The following is a 20,100-nucleotide window of genomic DNA, read 5'->3' as shown; positions in this document are numbered from 1 at the left end:
CCATCAAGTTCTTTTCTTAATAATATCCATGAGATAAGCCATGGTTGAAATGCCAGACTTTCTAGATAATTACGGGCACATTTACCCCATTCTTTATAAACCAGCATCTTGGAAATTCAGTGTTGATGCTGGATGAGATGTGTTTGTTATAAACTTAAGATTAGCAACGCAATTTATCAAACTTATAACTATTCAGCAATTGTGTATCCTCTGTGCTATTGAAGAGCGAATAAAGGAACTAATTGAAAGCTGTCTATCTGAAATGTACTGTTCAGATTTTTGTTAGGGGGTATTTATCATATTCCCCGACTGGCTTCATATGTGGTGTTATTTTATGAAATATGCAATTACTCCCTCCTTTATATATGTATTATGATCTTGTTTAACCGTCATATATAAGAAAAGAAGGGAATAGTTAGTTGTAGCCTTGTAGGAAATGTTTGGAGCACTCCAGGTTCTTGGGCAAGATTAAGATTCAGCAATGGCATGTAGGTATGTTGAAGAAGTTACAAAGCACCACTGGTTTAGTTTACTGTTGTGGACTTGTCTAGCCTACAGTGAAATCAAGGGGCATTTTCATCTATGTTTTGCAGACTCAGAAGTCCTACCGAAAAAAAAAAGGAGCCAGCTTTAGAACGCAGTTGAACACCAGATATCTTTGTTCGTTCTTATGCGCCGCAGCATGCACTTGTCACCTATTGTGCTACAGCGTACAATTTTGAGACTGAATTCACCAACAAGGAATAACCGCTGTCATCTATTTTAGTATTTTAACCTCTTGGGTTTTGTTCTCATGCTCCTTGTGTTAACCATCTTGCCTTTTCTGTATGATCATTCTAACCAATTTCTGTAACTCAAATACTAGAGTAGGAATATGCAATGTTCTTTTCTTTTAAGTTCATTCTAACCTATTTCTGAAAATGAGCTTAATGGAGTCCTGATATATAGTGCATCAAAGAAGCGAGCATCTAAAATACCTGACCATTTGTACTGTTATCAACGAAAGGAAAAAAAAACAACAGATATGCATTAATTACAAGGTTGTTTTAATATGTAAATTTTGATCAAGAATACAAGGGTAGCTGGCACAAGTGTTCTTAGTGGATGTAGTAGCCTTTTTTTTTCTTTCTATATGCCCTAAAAGTCCAAATGAAGCGCAGTTGACTTTTGTGTAACATGCGATCTAGCCATCCATGTCAATCTTCTCAGCTCAAGAATGTGCTGATTCGGTAGTCTATTATATTCATAGAGAAAACTGGAAGTTGATTCTATATTCCTGGATTGGCAGTAACAATTTTGTAAGGCTGTTTATTCTGAATTTAATTGACTTGGAAGATGTGAAAGTGGCCGTCTTAGACATGCCACATGCTAAAATTCTTAGGTAAAGTAAAAGCATGGAGCAACTTCAGACGATCCAAATTGGTAGGACATGTTTGACGTCAGAGTAGCCTCTTGATTGTTAGTACATCAGTGGAATTTAGTTTGTGGTCACGTGGTTGCAGGCATAATATTGTACTGTCTGTTTTTGTATGATACTAGTATTACGTAGTTATTACTACTTGCAATGTGAAAATTTACAAGTGGATGCCTCGCCATGCTGCAACAAGATCTGTATATGAGGTAAGCTATTTCCGGTGAATATATTATATTTTCTTTAGTGAATATTACTTCATGATTTCTGTTTTCCTCTTTCTTTCTTAGCCCGTGTTAACGAATATAAGTGGATCAGCCCAGGAAAATCCATTATCTAGCTGTTTCTGAAGGAAGTAGAGATTTGTCTGGTTCCTTCAACAGGTTAGTTACCACTGAATCCTTGTGTCGTGTCCATTTCTCCTCTTAAAAAATGTATGGATATTGAACACTTCTGATTATTGGTGATATTAATCAATAGGATCGGTGTTCTACATAGCCGGTTATCACAGCCTTGTTGTGATGTTGGAGGTAAAATGCTAAGCCCCAATACGTTATAGCAGGTGATATTGTGCTGTAGTTTTTGGTGATCATGACATGAAAAATTCGATAATTGAACCCTTTGGTTAGGATTATGTACTTGTGAGGAAAATGTAGAATTATGACTCAGTCATGTATCACATGATGGGATCTTGTATAGAACATGGCACAATTCAATCACACACTATCTACGCCATTTTCCGGTAATTATTGTGTGGTAGGATGGCACATGATAGTCAAAAAGGTGTGCTATGTACAGTAGTTGAGGAATATCTTCATGTCATCTTGCTGCTCGTAGACCACAGCTGTCTTCTGCCGCGAGTTGTTGTACCCTTCTTTCTCTCAGCAGGTAGTACTCAATTACCCGTAGTAAGTAATATTACATCAGTTTATATTCATTTTACATTATAAAATATTCTGGATCCATCTTTATCTTCATGGCATAGTCAAATCTAGAGTGCGGTCCCAGTGGTCTTAGGATCACCAAAAAAAAATCCTAGCTTAAACATATATATAATTTATTAACATATGCAAAATATATTTTATCAATTTTATATTTTTATGTTAATTTATGACAATTAAATGTAAGCTGGACCACTCAAAATAAAAATTCTAGATACTACATTGCTTCCTAGGTTTTCTAAGTTTGTGTGAATATTAATGAATTTAGGCATAAATATAAAACATATTCCTAGGTTTTCTAAGTTTGTGTGAATATTAATGAATTTAGGCATAAATATAAAACATATTCATTTGATCGATCTAAGTATGACAAAAACTTTTATAATATGAAATTAAGGGAGTACTAAGTAGAGTAATAACTAGAGTGCTCAGTAGCGTTGGGGATAATAGTTGGAATATTTGGAGGTAAGCTGATGATGACGACCAGTTTACATGCAAAAGTGACAGCGAAAAGGTAAGCTTTTAGTTTTAGACATGTGCTTTGTGAAGAATAAGTGTTTGCGTGATGTTAAGGGAAACTGTTTCCAGCACTTGGGTTGATGTCCACATTTGATGCCTGCATGTTTCTTATATGTTATCTATCTTGTATGCTATCTAATATCTAATTAGTTATTAAAAAGAGAACTGCTACCATGCTACCATATGGGATCCTGTTTTGAAATGAGATAATTTTAACGAGGTATCAAACATGATATTTCGTCAATATCAAATCTAATACCGGAAACGACATGATTCCGACAAGGTATTAAATACGAGACCTCATCGGTATCAGAGCTAATACCGGAACGGAGTGATCCCAACAAGGTATCAAACATGATATCTTACCACCCAAAGCTACTGAATTCTCGTCGTCATCGTCGCAGTCGTCATCGCCGCCGCACATGTGCTCTGCTCGGTTTGAGCTAACGCGACTGACGTTAACTTGTTTCTGCGTACGTGCAGATGAGGGAGTCTTGGTGTTCGAGAACACCCCGAACGGCAACCTCCATGAGCCGGGACCTCACCATCATCCACGGCGACATCAAGGCGTCCAACGTGCTGCTCGACGCCAAGCTCTGCGAGTTTGGCTTCGTGCACGTTGAGTTCTCGGCCGCGGTCCGCACACCCACAATCAGGGCGTCGCCATCGCTGCAGTGGGATCCCGTCGAAGCGAGATCCCGTATGGTAGTATTTCTGCATAAAAAATATGTGAAATTGACATAATCTCAATTATGAGTTCTATCATTCCATGAGCATATAATTTTAATTTCGACTTCTATAATTTATAATAAAATAAAGAGATTTGCTTCGGTCCAATAAAAAATATCTCGATGTATCAAATCATTTTTCACCATTAGATCTAGCTAAGTAGGATGTGCGCTCTTAGATCTAACGATCAGAAACGATTTAGTACCGCAAGGTACCGGTACCTCGAGATACTTTTTATTACTTTTTGTTGGATTGTAAAATTACTCTAAAATAAATGTTAATTTGTATATATCACGCATTAATCTGATTTTAATTTAAATTTTTTTATAATCTGCTGAAGTCGAAATTGACATTATATATCACATATTAATATATTTTACTATTTTTTATATGTTTTAATAATTATTTAGGTGACATCTAAGAAACGTGCAAATGTTCACCTAACCCATCTTCGTAATGTTAGGTTACGAGTGAATTACCGTTGGGACTTATGATGCCCAAAGAAAAGGCTATGGAACACGAATTCAAAACCGTCTGGTATGAGCCAGTTTTTTTTGTCAGAAATTGGTTACTCATCAGGCTAGAAAGTTCTTATTCTGATCAGTTCAGTATATCACGTTACTCTTACGTGATTCTGATCTCTGACACACTTCTTTAACACGGTCATTTTAGTTTTACCTGTCTGATTCAGGACCAGAAAATGATGGAAATTTGTAAGCTTCTAGCTTTTCACAAAATTTCCATTCCCCGCATGAGTTCAGACTTCAGAGGCTCGGGTATCCAAGCATTATTGTTCAAGAACTGAGATGAAGGACGATGATTACAATGTCACGAAGTGTGCGATACGATGAGGCCGTGAGGAAGATAACCTAAACAACGCCAGCAAGCCACTGACTTTACAGGATTCATCTGATTACATCTCCAAGTAACCTGACGAAGTGATCGACGACGATCACTGGCTCAGCAGCAGCATCGCCTCCGGTGGCTGTTGCGCGAAGCTGTGGAACGGGTGGCGACGGTGCAGCTCCTCCGCCTGATCTGGCTCGGGCGTCGACGCCACCAGGTTCTCCTTGTCGCCGTCGTCGACGCAGTCCTCCCTCCTCCACCGGTCCTCGAACCGCGAGTTGCTCCGTCCGTAGCACTGGCCCATCGACGCGCGGGCGGCAGCGGCTTGGCCCGACGCCTGCGCGCTGCTGAGGTTGAAGCTGCCGAACCCCTTGATCTCGCGCGCGATCTTGCGCGCCCGCTCCCGCTCCTCCTCCAGGAACGGCCCCCGCTCCAGCAGCTTCAGCACGCGCTCCGACTTGCTCTTCACCGTCATCCCCCAGTTGAAACTGCGGCACGGGTTCGCGGAGAAGCCACCGTGATTAGATGAAGAGGCAAGAAACGTCAGGGGAAATATGAGCTAAGCTGAGAGGGCGAGGAATCAGACGGACCCTTTCTCGTCGATGTGCTGGAAGGTGACCATCTGCTGGATGACCTCCCGGTCCCTCTGGAACTCCGACGCGACGCTGCGGGGGCCGTGCGTCAGGAGGTGCTCGAGGAGGAGCAGCGCCTTGTACGCCTCCCGCCACTGCCGCCTGTCGAACCTCGCGAACCTGAAGATTGGTCGCGCTCGCGCGCCTCCGGATCAATCGATCGACAAACGAGCAGAGCAGAGCACGGCGCGGCGCGGCGTGCGTGCACTACAGTAGCCATGCTGGCGCCACGCCCAGACAAGACACTCACCTCTTGTGGAGGATGTCGGCGATCCTGACGTACTCGTCGATCTCGAACGCCTGCCGCGCGATGAGGCTCATCGTCTTCACGTTCGGCGGCGACGCGTCCCCGCTCGTCGCCTCCTCCGTCATCCTGGTGATGCCACCAAAAGAAAAGGGAAAAAACACTCAGCAACCAGAATGTTCCGATGCCCTGTGCCTCCTCGACGAACACGATGAAACGCATCGGTGACATCTATCTGATGAACAAGCGGCAAAGGATCGAGCGGGAGGGCCACTCACAGCTGCGTCGGGGTGACGTCGGTCAGCGCGAGCCGCGCGGAGCGGATCTTGTCGGTGAGGTAGGACGAGGCCTGCCGCCTGAGCTCGTGGAAGCTGAAGGGCGACGTCGCGTCCATGGCCGCGCCGCGCGTAACACCGGCACCAGGAGGAGAGGCGACGACGGGACGGCTATAACAGGTCACAAGTGACGCCGCGGCGTCACCAGCGCTCGCGCATCGACGCGTCCGCCCGCCCGCCCGCTCGCCGGCCAAGCAACCACTCCGCACCGGAGCGCAAGCGAACAAGCGCGCGGTACAAACAGAGAGAGCTCGCTCGCAGCGGGCAACCACTCCACAAAAATCGCTAGTGATGCGCGCAGGACAGCGACGGCGACCGGTTCACGAGGAGGAGCAGAATGCCCGCCGGTCAAGGGGAGGACAAGAGAGCGCGCGCCTCGGTCGATCTCCTCCCTCTTTCCGGTGCGGTGCGATGCGATGCGATGCGAGGCGACCTTTGAAGCGTTCAAAAGTGGACGACGCTATACAAGCTACTATGCTAGTGCTAGTGCCGGTGCTGTAGTAGTGCAGCGACACGATTGTCAACCGGTAGAAGGTGGTGGGCGAGTTTTGAATTTTGAAACCGCATTCCGTGGCTGGCGTGGATTGCCGTGGAGCAGCGCAGGACAGGAGGGAGCTAGATGGTGGCTGCCGTGGTGGGGCGCGGATGAGGTCACGTGGTTCGGCCTACATACGCGTGGCGTGCTCGCCGTGCGACTGTGCGACGACGGTCCAGATGGAGCAGGTGGTGCGGGGCACGAGAAAATTGCTATTTTGCTATCGGCAAAATGTGGTTTCGTTAGAATAATATTTTTAGTTTTGATTTCGCTATAATACTATTCTCAAGCCAGTGGAACACGTTGAAATGTCATTTTCAGTCATTTGATACAAAACAAAATGCTTTTGCTCTTTTTTTCTTCGATGAGTTTACCAAATTACCCCCATAGTATAGTAATAAGCTACTATTTCAGTAGATTAAATGGCATGGCAATTAGAGAAATATTTTTTGAAAACAATAAATAATAAAGTTACAAAATAAAATCCATATAAAATAAAACAAAATTATATATACACCAATACACCACTCAATCATAATTCTAAGGACTGTAATAATATTTGATTAGTTAACTTAATTAACATTTCGCACCACAATTGTAAATTTTATGTTAGAATTTTAGGTTTCCTTCACACTTAAATTTGCAAGTTAAATAAGTCTTTTCCAAGTCAATGGACTAGGGGCGTAAATGTCATTCCAATATAAACAAACAGTGCAGAATTGATTTTTTGGAAGAAAAATGAGACAAATGGCATTTTAGCGTGCTGCGTAGGTTTGAGAATGGTATTTTAGCAAAATCAAAACTAGAAGTGGTGTTATAGCGAAACCGTTTTTTGAGAGTGGTAGAATAGCAATTTTCTCGCAGGGTAGAGGTAAGACTTGGGCCGTGATTTCATGGGCTGGCCTAAGGCACGGTGGTCTGGCACGGCATAAAGTACGGTACGACCCAACATGAATTAGGTTGGGCTGGGCTGGTATGACCATAGGTTGGGCTTGGACCTAGAACACATGTACATTGGACGACACAACATGACTATTGGGTCATACTGGGCCAGCACGACCTAAAAGAGAAACAAAACATTCACGTCATACCGATTTTCTTTCTAGGTTGTGCTTTCACAATAGACCGATTTTTCTAGGCCATTGATCGTGTAACCATAAGTCCATCAATCACTGAATGTCATGTTAACGCGTCATATCCATGTGCCACACGACATGCTTGCCTCACGGATATTGTCACGTACTCACATGAACACGATTATTTTGTCGATCGAACGATTCTTTTAGTTTGGTGATTCGACATGCCACGACATTGGTGACTTAACGCCTAAACGCATGGGTAACCGTAATATGACATAACGATACGGTAGTGGACCAGACAATCAGTATTGAGCGGTGGATAGGCCAGCACGGCCCAAACAGGCACGACATGCGTTTGGGTCGTGCTTGGACCGTGGCATCTCTCACAAATCGGCACAACACGATGAGCAATTCGGGCTAGACCGGCACAATCAATTTTGGCACGAAGCATGTCCCAAGTCCCGCCTCTACCCTCTAGGACTGCGGGGGCACCCGCGCGCGGCCGTGGAACGCGACGTCGCGGCTCCGCGGCTGCCACGGCCCCCACCCTTGTCGGTCCAGTCGTACGGGATACCGATCGGTTTCCCGTTTACCGCTGGTCGCGAGGATCCCAGCGTCAGTCGCTGCGGAGGTGCGGGCGAAGGGCGAACCGCAGTGCGAGCGCGAGTGCGAGGTGCGACCCGGCGTCCAGGGTGGGCTCCTCTCGCATTGTTTGATTCGTCAACTGGTCGCGCCATACCGTCTCCATCATCCTTCGTTATATGACTCTGTTCAATGACACAAGCGGCATGTCGGCCATTCCCCGGAATGGATGCGTGTACAGGGCGATGAATCCGAAGCATTCAACTCCCATTGCATTATGACCCGGAGAATCTGACACCGCGCCCTATTTAGAACGGATGAGATCAAAATGGACGCATTATGAAATGTCACAGCTGCATAGTCGTAGCATAATGCTTGCAAAAACTTAGTACTGTCTTTGAATTAGCCTCCATCCTTGTTTACCACATTGTTGGCTGACTAACTTATTACTGGTATTAGATTACAAACACAATCATAGTTATACAGTTAAACGCCCACAAAGTCCTTTTACCTACGGATGACAACCGGGCATTGTGGGCATGGTATTGTCTATCCATATCCGAACCTGTTAATTTATGCTCACAGATAAACCTGTTACTATATGACGTATAAAAAATTTGCCTGAACCCACTACCCGCGGGTATACCCATTTACCCGCTAACAATGAACACATAGAGACGAGGACAGGGATAGAGGCTTACCGGAGAGGAGGAAGGTTGGGCACAGCCAGCATATAGGGGGGTCGGCTTCGAAGGGGGACGGGAACACCGACATCGGGCGGGGGAAGGGATGGGGGAGGCGGCGTTGGGTGTGGAGACAGGGTTGGTTCGGCTGAAATCTGGATAGAGAAAAACATAAAACTGTGTTTTACACGGTTTTAGTTGGGCCATCTGCCAATCTTTTAATGGGTAAACGAGTGAAGCGATTATGGTAGTGGCTACCCGTGTCCGTGCCTGTTTAGCCGTTGGTTATTAGTTTTGACCCAATAAAAAACTCGTGGGTATTAAATAGTGAACAAACCCAACCATAATAAGGTTTTTACTCACGTGTAAACGGGTTCGATTGTCATCCCTACTTGTACTCAAACGGCGCTCCTTTTTCCCACCTCATCCTTTGTCCCTCTTCCTTCCTCGATTCCCTTTGCTGAGCTCCTTGTTAGAGGTGGCAATGGCGATTCGATCACCGTTTTCCCGCGGTGAATTCACCCATTAGAGGATGTGGACAGTTGAGATATACCATCCATGAAAAATAAAATGGTTCCAATCTCATCACCACCGGAGATGACGTGCGCGGGGATGCTGCACACCACTCCCTATCATCGTCCCCTGCGGGACACATTTGCATTCAAAAGGGACCAAATATAGACTTTTATATATGGTGCGGTCAAAAAAGCATATATACATGGTATGTAAGCCTAACCCTAGTCAACAATAGTCAACCTTATCCATTGGACCACCACTCCACACCGCTCTAGATCTGCCCGCCCGCGTGCCCACCACCCCGCCGGCACCCCGCACCTCTCCTAGTTGACAAGTGGCCTCGTCTTAGTTGGCACCTTGAGACCACTCGGGTATGTGCTTGCACTCTGAGAGCCCTTAAGCCATTTACAATGTGACTGTACTATGCTAGATGTCTTTGAGCTACCGTCGATGGCGGAAGATTCTAGATAGTATGCCAATGGGACAAATCTGAACAGGTTACCTCCTCGGTCAAAGATGATGGATCCGATTGGTATGAAAAAGTGGTCCCTTCCAACACCAATTGGCAGAAGATGCGCCTTCCACCGCGCTTCAGTAGGCCTACCTTCGGTTGCTGCCTCCGGCCCTAGCCGATGGACCTTGCTCTATCTTCACCTTCGACTTCACGTGGGGGGTTTGCCATCGACTTGCCACTTCTTAACCTCATCCCGAGTTTGCCATCGTTGACATGCTCCCGGGGAATCGCTCAATGACGGAGAGGCCAACGGACGAGCAACACACGCACTCGGGGTAGACTGAAAGAGGAGAAGCTCGATGGTTCGCTGCCCTTCTATGGGGTTAAGTCCAAGATTTTCGGTATGAGCTAGGGATGAAAACGAATCGAATACGGTCAGAAACTAGCTCTATCATATTTGTTTTCATATTTTTTCGGAATCGAAATCAAAATCGGAAAGTTGGATATGAAAACAGAATCGAATATTATCGAATACAAATACGGAGCGAATACGAATCAAAACGATTACGATGACGAATATTAATCGGAACATAAAAACCATCTTAGACTAAGCTTCACATATCATTGAAGAAATATAACTTGTTATTTTTTTTAATATAAGTATATAACTTATCAATTTTTTAAATATAAGTGATTGCTAATACCATAAAAAGAAAAAACCATGACGGTTATGTGGTTGTGGACACCTAGACTGTTTGAAGTCAGTTAGCCAGAATCAGTTAAGATTAACACTAGTTGGGCTATTGGGATGGACTTCTTTAGGTCGAGCTGACTTGATTGAATGGTTAATGCATAGGTCCGGATACTCGGGAAAAAATCCAGATAGTATCCGATGGATATCTGAATCCGACGGATATCACTTGTACCGTATTCGTTTCCGTATCCGAAGAAAAAAAATCCAAATTCGATTCCGAATCCAAAAATTTCCGGAACTATCCGACCGAAAAACGATCTGGTCGGACGGAAATTATCCGAATCACTTTCAACCCTAATCTTAGCTACTGGCTAGGTCACTGCAACGGCAAGCCAAGTGGTCTTAACTTAGTGGCTTTAGATTTGTTTGTCAGAGAAGGTTTTTGGCCATGCACCGTAGGCTTATGGTCTACTCACTTCGTCGCAAAACAAATCAATTTTTCAGTTTTTAGATACAATGTTTAACTCTTCGGCTTATTAAAATTTTTTTACGATTAATAATTTAATTTTTATTAGATGATAAAACATGAATAGTGTTTTATGTGTGACTAATTTTTTAAATTTTTTTAAATAAGATGGATGGTCAAATACTCGACACAAACATCGAAAAGTTGGTTTTTTTGCGATGGAGGGAGTATATATCATTTAGATCTAATTGGCACATGGTACCTCCAATGTAAATACGCTAATGTGTTTTTTATCCACGGGTAAATGGACCGATTGCCATCGCTACTTTTTCCCAAATGGTGCTCCTTCCTTCCCACCTCGTCCTCTGTCTCTCTCTTTCTTCCCCGATTCCCTTCGCCGAGCTCCTCGTCGTCGTCCACCTCTCTATAAAGAAGGCGGCCCAAGGCGCCTATCAATTCGCGTCGCCGCTTCCAGAAACCGAGAATTATTCTCCTGCCCGCCGCAAAAACCCTAGCCACCGATCCCATGGCGGCCACTACCAGTCAGGCGAGCCTCCTCCTCCAGAAGCAACTCAAAGGTGCGGATCTGTGAGGCTCGCTTCGCCCTCGTTCGTCGGTGTTCCTTTTGCTCGTTTTCGCCCGCGGATTGATCGATTTCCGGGTTGGTTTGTGGTTTTGGTGATTGGTGCAGATCTTGCGAAGCACCCCGTGGATGGGTTCTCGGCTGGGTTAGTCGACGACAGCAACGTCTTCGAGTGGCAGGTCACCATCATCGGCCCGCCAGACACCCTATAGTGAGTTGGATTCTCTCCAATTCGATGCACGCTTCCATGAATCATCACCTCATATGTGTTCATGCCATGCGAGCGGAGGTTTTTCGTGCATATCCTAGAGTTTTATGCAGTAGCGTAACTAGCGTTCTGGCGAAAATTCTGATCCTGGAATTCGTGGCTCGAGGTTGGCTTCCGATTGAATTTTGTGATGATTTTAGGTTGTTAGAAGGTTGGCGTAGCTACCTACAGTATTACGACCAGGTTACATGGTTCATGCCCATTTCATCGAGTTTGATTGCATTGGATGTGCGCGTGAGGTATGAGTAGCTCGTTTTGCAGGATGTTAGTCTGTTTGTTGAAGCGATGGCAGTTTGCACCTCCACATGCATATTGCTGTATGCATATGTTGCAGGTAAAGATTTGTGAATTGCGATAGTTTGGGGTCAGTTTTTTCAACTACATCATGGAAATGGAAACCTGTGTATCACCTAGCCTGACCGTTTTTCTATTAATGGGGATGAATTGAGAAGCACATGTTTTCATTGTAAGCTTCCATGGTATTTTGGGGAAGATGTTTAAACTTATTTATTACTGGTTTGTTGTCGGTAATTGACTTAGAGTGAGTTTTTGGCTCTTGTTTCAATTTCAGGTAGTACCAATGCATCAACATTTAAGTTACATTCTAATTTCATCAGGTGTTTGGTGCTTGAATAGATTTTTCTCATAGAATTTATCTTCAAGTTGAGTCATTGAATTGGGTGTAGAGGATTTCGTCCAGAGCAGCAAGAATGCACGATTGGATCACAGGATATACGATAGTCGAATCTAGTGAGTGATAAATGGATTGACATAAAGGTATGGGGATGCTATTTTAGGAAAGCCTGAACAGCTGACAGGATGTTCGACTCAACCTGTGTGGGACATAGTTAAAACTAGTTTAATTTCCCATGATATGGGGATTACAGTCTATTAGATGAAAAATTGTAGTATTTGCCATGCACCTTTTGGGTTTATTTGTAAAATTACAATTGTCATACTGCTGTAGTTTGCTAACATATGTCCAATCGATCTACACTGTTAGCTTTTTTTACCCTTTCTAATAACACAATAGATGGAGCAATAACTGTGGTTACTAGTCACAGAATGCAGCATCACGTTGTTTGAAAGAACACAAAGAATAGTCTGAGTAAGCTTAAAATGTAACCTTGCTCTCTTCTCGTGGAGCTTGCATATGTGTGTTCAATATATTTTCTGCTGTTAAATAACATGTTCTTTTGTGTTCTCTTGGCTTGGACAGAAGTTTTTTTTACACAATAAACCAATGTATTGTGCTTGTTCCATGGTCTAGAATCTCAAATATTTAGTGTAAACATTTGAGAGCTCAAAATGAGTTAGCTACTATGGATTGACCTTCTAGTAGTGGTGTGCTTGCTGATTTGCCATGTATTCATCCTTGGTGTGCTGGCTTGATACTTGATAATGTAAACTGTTATTTTTCAATATGCCTTTTGACAGTGACATTTATTTTCAGTGAAGGAGGTTACTTCAACGCAATAATGAGTTTTCCGCAGAATTATCCTAACAGTCCTCCAACAGTCAGATTTACTTCTGAAATGTGGCATCCGAATGGTCAGTTTTCTGCAATCATAACTTCCATTTTTCTGTAACTTCATGATCCATAATTTTAACACTGCATAATGTTGGTCAATTGCCAGTTTATTCGGATGGACGTGTATGCATTTCTATTCTTCATCCGCCTGGTGATGATCCCACCGGCTATGAGCTTGCAAGCGAGCGTTGGACACCAGTGCATACGGTACGGATTTATGGTGTCTAGTATGCACTAGTTCCATATTTTTGGCATATATTCTGTGTGGAGGACTGGAGGGTATTAGCTGCTGAATTTTGGTTACATAATAATCACAAATCTTTGAGAACAGAAAGAATCTTGTAATGCAAATTTGGAAGATTGTTAAGCATCTTGAATGCAACACACAACCATAACACCAACAATGCAAATATTTCCTAAAATTGTGAGCATTGATGATGCCTTTGTTTTGCATTTATATATATTTATGAGGCCAGTCTCAGTGCATAGTTTTATGACATTGTTACCAAAACTGTAAACTACATAACCGAGCCAGATGAGTTTCATGGGGATAAAACTCTTCTCTCATCTTATGAAACTCCCTCATTTAATGACCCTGCCAAGTCAACAATTTTACTGATGTAGCACCCTATTTAATGTGTATGACACCCCCATGCAACATGCATTGAGACTGGCCTGATAACGTTTTTGCCTTCCACCTGTAGTTTCTTTTTTGTTAGTCCTTTTACCTCTAATATAGTTACTGTAAGGTGCAATGCCTTAATTTCCTTTGGACTAGCAAGTTGGACAGGTTAGTGCACAACACAACCTATCCCCCCGGGGGTGTAATCTTGTTACTAACCTTGGGATCAGGAAAGAAATCAATCATTACACTATGTATTATATATAGCCATAAGTATGGGCCAATATGGCCCTAGATAGTATGGGCTGTAACACCCCCTCAAACTCAAGGCGGTTCTGAAGCGTTGTGGTTGAGCAAATGCAGCTGATGCTGCTCTTGAGTTTGTGCTTTAGTGAAGAAACCTGCAACTTGTAATTCTGATGGCACATAGTGGAGAGCAATTGTTTTCTAATGACAATGAGAGCAGGTAAACAAGACATCAACAGCAATATGCGTTGTGAGGCTATGCTTGACAATTTCATTGGCAATTTATATAGCGCCAATACTATCACATAGAAGAGGTGTAGAGGAGTCACAAGTAATACCAAAATCAGCCAATAACCAATGAAGCCATAGAATCTCAGCTGTGGTAGAGGCAAATGCTCGAAGTTTGGCCTCTGTACTAGATCTTGATATAGAAGTTTGCTTCTTAGTCTTCCATGTAAGGGGAGAGGAACCAAGAATAATACAATATCCGGTGACAGAACAACGTTCTGTAGGATCACTTGCCCAATTGGCATCTGAGTAAGCATGGACTGCTTCGAGCAAAAAGCAAGCCTCAAGAAGGTGTACCCCTTAAATACCTCAGCACACGAAGCGGATGACTGTAATGAACTTGGGTAGGAGCACTGACAAACGGACTTAAAATATGAACAACATGAGCAAGGTCAGGCCTTGGTGATAGTGAGATAGACAAGAGTTTCCACAATATGGCGATATCGAGAGGGATCCTCAAGAGGTGTACATCATCAGGAGGAAGCTGCAAATGGAGTTCCATAGGCGTTGCAACTTTTCGATTATCAGTGATAGCAGAACAATCAATAAGATCTTGAATATATTTGGACTGAGAAAGATAATAACTCTTTGCCGAGTGTGTAACCTCAATGCCCAAGAAATAACTAAGAGGGCCTAAGTTTGACATTTGGAATTGGTCACCAAGTTGTTTCTTCACAAAGAAATATGCTCGGCATCATCTCCTGACATCAACATATCGTCGTCATATAAGAGGACAAAAGTACTACCACGTGAACAAAGATGGATAAACAAGGCATGATCATTATCACTGGGTGAAAAACCAACAGCCTTGATGACAGAAACAAAGCGCTCAAACCATGCTCGCGGAGCTTGCTTGAGGCCATATAAGGCACGATGTAGCTGACAGACTTGTCCGGAAGGAGCATTACCTCCTGGAGGGGGCTGCATATAAACTTTTTCATGTAAATCGCCATGAAGAAAAGCATTCTTGACGTCCATCTGAGAGATAGCCACTGCAATCATAGTACAAGTCCCCTCATAATCAAGTCCCTGAATCTGCCGAAAACCTCTATCAACAAGATTGGCTTTATATCTCAATAGAACCATTAGATTTGGCCTTAATTTTGAACACCCATTTACTTTAAATAGGGACCGCATGTGGAGGTAATGGTACAATATCCCAAGTACCTGTATGATCAAGGGCAACAAGCTCCTCAGACATAGCACGTTGCCACTATAAAATGCTAGAAGCTTCCTCATAGGTTTTTGGCTCATGAAAAACAACACCAACACACTGTATGCTTGCACATGGATAACCCAATCTGTCAGGAGGCTCAATAGTGGTTCGATCACGAAGATTATATCCATCATTAACCTATCTCATTAGAAATAACATTTGACTCATTAGTGTTAGTAGAAGCATCAAAATCAGGAGCAAGGGGACTGGCTGGGGATGGAGCATTAGGCGGAAGCTTTGTGTTGTGGAGGACGACGTGTGTAGGTGTGGATGATAGGTGGTTTTCATGAATACGGTGGTGGTGGTGGTGGTTTAGGAGGCGATATAGGGATCTCAGGAAGTGGTGGAGATGATGGTGGAATGGATGTATCATTAGATGGAACGGGAGGAAGACACAAGAAAGACGTGGATTCTATGGGAGAATACAATGAATGTGTTGAAGAGTTATAGAAGAAAGGGCGATCCTCAACAAAAGTGACATCTTGAGAGATGGATACGATGAGTGGAAGGATCATAGCATCGATAACCCTTATGTTTAGGACTGTACCCCCAAAAGACGCACTCAACAGACTGAGCTGTCAACTTAGTTCGCTCATGAGGTGCAAGCAAGGCATAGCATGTACAACCAAAAACTTGGAAGGTGATCATATTTAGGGGAAGTACCAAAAAGGACTTCACCTAGACCATTTGCTTGATAATTTGGATGATGGTTGTCAGTTGATGAGATAAACAACGGTAGAAATAGCTTCCCCCCTGAAGTGAGAGGGTACAAAAGATGCAATCAAGATTGTCCGTCCGATCTTTATGAGATGCCTATGTTTTCGCTCAGCAACAACATTCTGAGCATGAGCACTAGGGCATGAGGTTGAGCAAGAGTCCTCTCAGATGTCAAGAACTAGCGAAACCTATGAGACAAATACTCACCATCAGAGTCAGAGTGAAAATTTTTAATAGGGGTGGAAAACCGAGTATGAATCATGTGGAATGAAAGGATTGATAAATAGAGAATAATTCAGAATGGTGTTTCATGAAATATATCCAATTATATTTATGACCAGATTTTGTAGCAAAGGGGGCTGGCCCCATACATCAAAGATCAGAAGGTCTAGCAGAATGAGAGTCACTAGAATAATATGGGAGTTGTATTTGTTTGCCAAGTTTGCAACCCTTACAATGAAAACGAGACTCGATAGACGTTGGACCTAAACAACCACTATTTATTAATGTGGACAAACGAAACCTACATAGATGACTCAGACGATGATGCCACTTGGCGAATGATAAGGTGGGAGACGCAACAATGGAAGACGCATGAGAGGTCGAAGGAAGGCGTAAGGTGTCCAAGATATAGAAGCTAGAGGAACCTCTACGGCGATAGCCAGTCCTAATCACAGCCCCTGTTTGATGATCCTGAACAAACCAAAATGAGTCATCAAATCTGACAAAACAATTTTGGTCAGTGATTTGACCAACCAAAAGGAGATTCGCAGATAACTGAGGTGCAAAAGAGACACCAGGAACAGAAAAATGAGAACTGCAAAGAGCACCTGTATGTGTTATGTGGCAAGAAGTACCATCAACTGTCTGAATAGATGATCCATCATTGACCAGCTTGCAGTCAATTAACTGGGACTGATCTGGTGTGATATGAAAGGAGGCACCAGAATCAAGAGCCCATGATGATGTACAGGCTCCAATAGGTGCAGCAGCAGTAGCAGCAGAGACAGAGGCCCGAAGAGGTGTACCACAACCCTGAGCAGCACGGCGGGCACGAAAATCAGCAAGCTTCTTCGGAATTGACAAAGCACTGGTCAGATCTATGAGTTTGCTTCTTGCAATGCTTGCCTGGCTCAGAAGAAGACCACCTCTGGAGTAGCTGCCCTTATTTGAAGCGGCCAGCACACCATGATGAGCTGTTGCCATAGACTGAATATGAGTCTCTTCAGCAATCAAGTCAGACAATGCCCGTGACATTGTTAAAGAAGAAGAATCATGCAGCAAGCGTGTACGAATAGAGTCCAAATCAGTCTTCACTCCCATGACAAAGCGATATGTGAAGAACTTCTCAATAAATTTGTGTGCTTTACACTCATTTGCTGTACACTGAGGCACCATAGAGAGCAAAGGTCCCATCAAACGCTCAAAGGCAGAATAATACTCATCAATGGTCATATCATTATGCTGAACTGAGTGAATTTTCTGCATGAGTATGAAGAATAGCACCACTATCCTGAACATAGTGCTCCTGTAAACAGGACCACATAGCTTTGGCTGTCTTATGGGAAGAAAGACTCATAATCATGGATTGCTTGACGATATTGACAATGGCAACCATCACCTTCCCATCATTGATTTTCCAAGTTTTAATATCAGCGGCATTACTATTGTTTGTAGTGGGCTCAGGTGGATCATCCGTCAGATGAAAAGCAAGACCATAACCTCTCAATGCAGTTTCTAAACAGAAGGCCCATTCTCTATAGTTCTGACCATCAAGAATGACACTGACTACAATGGCATTAGACTGCGACATGTTGCAATTGCAAGCAACAAGAATTACCACTAACAGCAGCACCAAGAACAGGAAGAACAAAAAACAATTACCATCGTGTATCAGCTGCAACAGAATTCAGCAGGTGGAGGAAGACAGGAACGTGCTCCTGGGCAGGACAGAAAACACTGAGATGGATCTTTGATGGCAGCAGCTGCATATGGACAAGGACTTGAGGATCTGTAACAAGGAGCCGCAACGACGACCAAAACACGGGCTGCAACGACAGCCTGGATCATGACCGGGGCTGCGATGGCAGCCTGGATCGTGGCTGTGATGGCGGCTTGATAGGTCGTGACGGCGACCAGAGATTGGCCTGAAGATGGTAGGCCGAAAAAGAGGAAAGAAATGAGGCGGGATTAGGGGAAAGATTAGGGTATTGGAACCCTTACCATAACCTGCTCTGATGCCATGTTACTAACCTTGGGATTAGTAAATAAATCAGTCATTAGACTGTGTAGTATATATAGCCATAAGTATGGGCCAATATAAACCTAGACAGTATGGGCTGTAGGAAATCTAAATAGCATGTTTGCGGGCTAGGAAGAGGCTGTTTCTGCAAGCTGAGGTTTGCCTTGCTGCTGTACCATGTTGGTTGTATCAAACTCTCTAAATCTTAATATATTTTGGTAGCTTCCTGCTGACCCGGTGAAAAAAGATGTTCAATTATTCAGGTAGGAACTTTATCTGGTTTTTACCATGCTTGATGGAATGGGTTCTGTTTGTATAAAGTTTAAGTTTGCATAAGAATCTTTATTCATTTGATATTATCTTCTTCAGCTGGATATATTAGTTCTTTTCTTGTATTAGCAAATGTTGGCGTCTTCTAGAAAAAGCCTCTCAGAGGGCCTTGATATTTGGTGAATATTTTAGCTTAGAATTCGTCATCAAACATTGATTAAGTGTAACCTTTCAGTAGTTTATAGTATGATGGCGTGAAACATCACAGCAAATTCCATCTTTGATATATCGAACTCATCTTCTGGTATATTACTGCCCAATCATCATATTCTTGATTCTTGTAATCTTAACGAGTGTTTTCCATTTGCAGGTTGAGAGTATAGTTCTGAGCATTATTTCAATGCTTTCTAGTCCAAACGATGAATCACCAGCAAATATTGAAGCAGCTGTAAGTTCACGTAACATTTTTTTTAATGGATATTGAGAACTTTGCTCCTCCTGGGCCTAGGCAAGTATTGGCATTTCATCCGCCCCAGATGGACTGGGGAAGAGTACTGAAGTACTTGCCAATAGGGACAACACAAAGTTGGCAGTTCCTAAAAAATAATCTTACTTCCAGTCCAAAAAGATTATCAATTTATTATCAACATTATCATGCTGGATATTGCTTGCAATCATGATAATTTTCTCGGGTACTGGTAGTCTGCTACAGTTATTGAAACATTTGTGAATTTACACGTTAGCTATTTAGCTTTTTTTTTTGCCACAGAAAATTGTAGCCAGGACAATCTGTACTGTATTTTGTCTGATGTCTAGTGGACCTTTGTTCTGAATTTCTGGCTGATGTTCTTGCGCAGAAGGAATGGAGAGAGACTAGGGATGACTTCAAGAAAAAGGTTCGGCGTCTCGTAAGGAAATCACAAGAAATGCTCTGAAGAAAGTGGGGAAAGTTAACCATACCACGTCAGATGTGCATGATTTTGCTGTCGATCTCCAAATGTTCATTTGAAACTAGCAATTCAAATCTCCTCTACTTTTCATTTAGTGTGCCTGCTGGTGAAGGCAGAATGGCACTGGGACATGTTTGTCACCTATTCTAAAGATTTGGTTGTATCTGTGTGGCTTGGGCTGTAAACGTTGAGAAACTTTGAAATACTGCCACTCATCACAATTTTTCGTAACAAATGTGATATGCAGGCATCCTGCCTGATCTGCTAGATGTTGAAACATCTCTGCAAACTGGTGCGGTCTGTTCTTTGTAGGTCGGCAGTCTCCCAGAATTTCACGAGCCGTGTTCATTTTGAAAGAGGATTGGGCCAACGAGAAGGCAGTGGAGCCAGCCCGGCCCGTCATACCACCCAACGAGAATCGTCTCGACGGGGGACAAAGCGAAGGCAAAGCGAAGCGCGGGATGCGATGCAGGGCACGCAGCGGCGGAGCTAAAGCTTTCC

General features: G+C 43.4%; 2 protein-coding genes and 1 long non-coding RNA gene across 3 annotated transcripts; 2 read left to right on the top strand and 1 right to left on the bottom strand.

Annotated features, from left to right (window-relative positions):
- Positions 1-393: 393 nt before the first annotated feature.
- LOC107304517 lies at positions 394-2,412 on the top strand. The gene is made up of 4 exons (XR_001550636.2): positions 394-492; positions 594-1,620; positions 1,702-1,794; positions 1,892-2,412. It is a non-coding gene; the product is annotated as an uncharacterized LOC107304517 (long non-coding RNA).
- A 1,898-nt stretch (positions 2,413-4,310) lies between these two features.
- Positions 4,311-5,944, bottom strand: LOC102712878 (epsin-2-like). Its single transcript, XM_006646408.3, has 4 exons — positions 5,601-5,944; positions 5,329-5,451; positions 5,037-5,198; positions 4,311-4,934 (listed from the first exon to the last, which is right to left on the bottom strand). Exons 1-4 carry the CDS (start codon positions 5,714-5,716, stop codon positions 4,553-4,555), a joined length of 783 nt encoding a protein of 260 aa, XP_006646471.1. The 5' UTR covers positions 5,717-5,944; the 3' UTR covers positions 4,311-4,552.
- Positions 5,945-11,025: 5,081 nt separating this feature from the next.
- LOC102702896 (ubiquitin-conjugating enzyme E2 7) lies at positions 11,026-19,878 on the top strand. The gene is made up of 6 exons (XM_006644923.3): positions 11,026-11,244; positions 11,358-11,460; positions 12,971-13,068; positions 13,155-13,255; positions 19,020-19,097; positions 19,507-19,878. The coding sequence occupies exons 1-6, from the start codon at positions 11,193-11,195 to the stop codon at positions 19,582-19,584; spliced, it is 510 nt and encodes a 169-aa protein (XP_006644986.1). The 5' UTR covers positions 11,026-11,192; the 3' UTR covers positions 19,585-19,878.
- Positions 19,879-20,100: the final 222 nt, after the last annotated feature.

This window comes from Oryza brachyantha, chromosome 1 (genome assembly GCF_000231095.2).
Source record: "Oryza brachyantha chromosome 1, ObraRS2, whole genome shotgun sequence".
NCBI lineage: Eukaryota > Viridiplantae > Streptophyta > Magnoliopsida > Poales > Poaceae > Oryza > Oryza brachyantha.
Note: the sequence above shows the minus strand (reverse complement) of the source record. Positions and strands in the feature narration are given on the sequence as shown.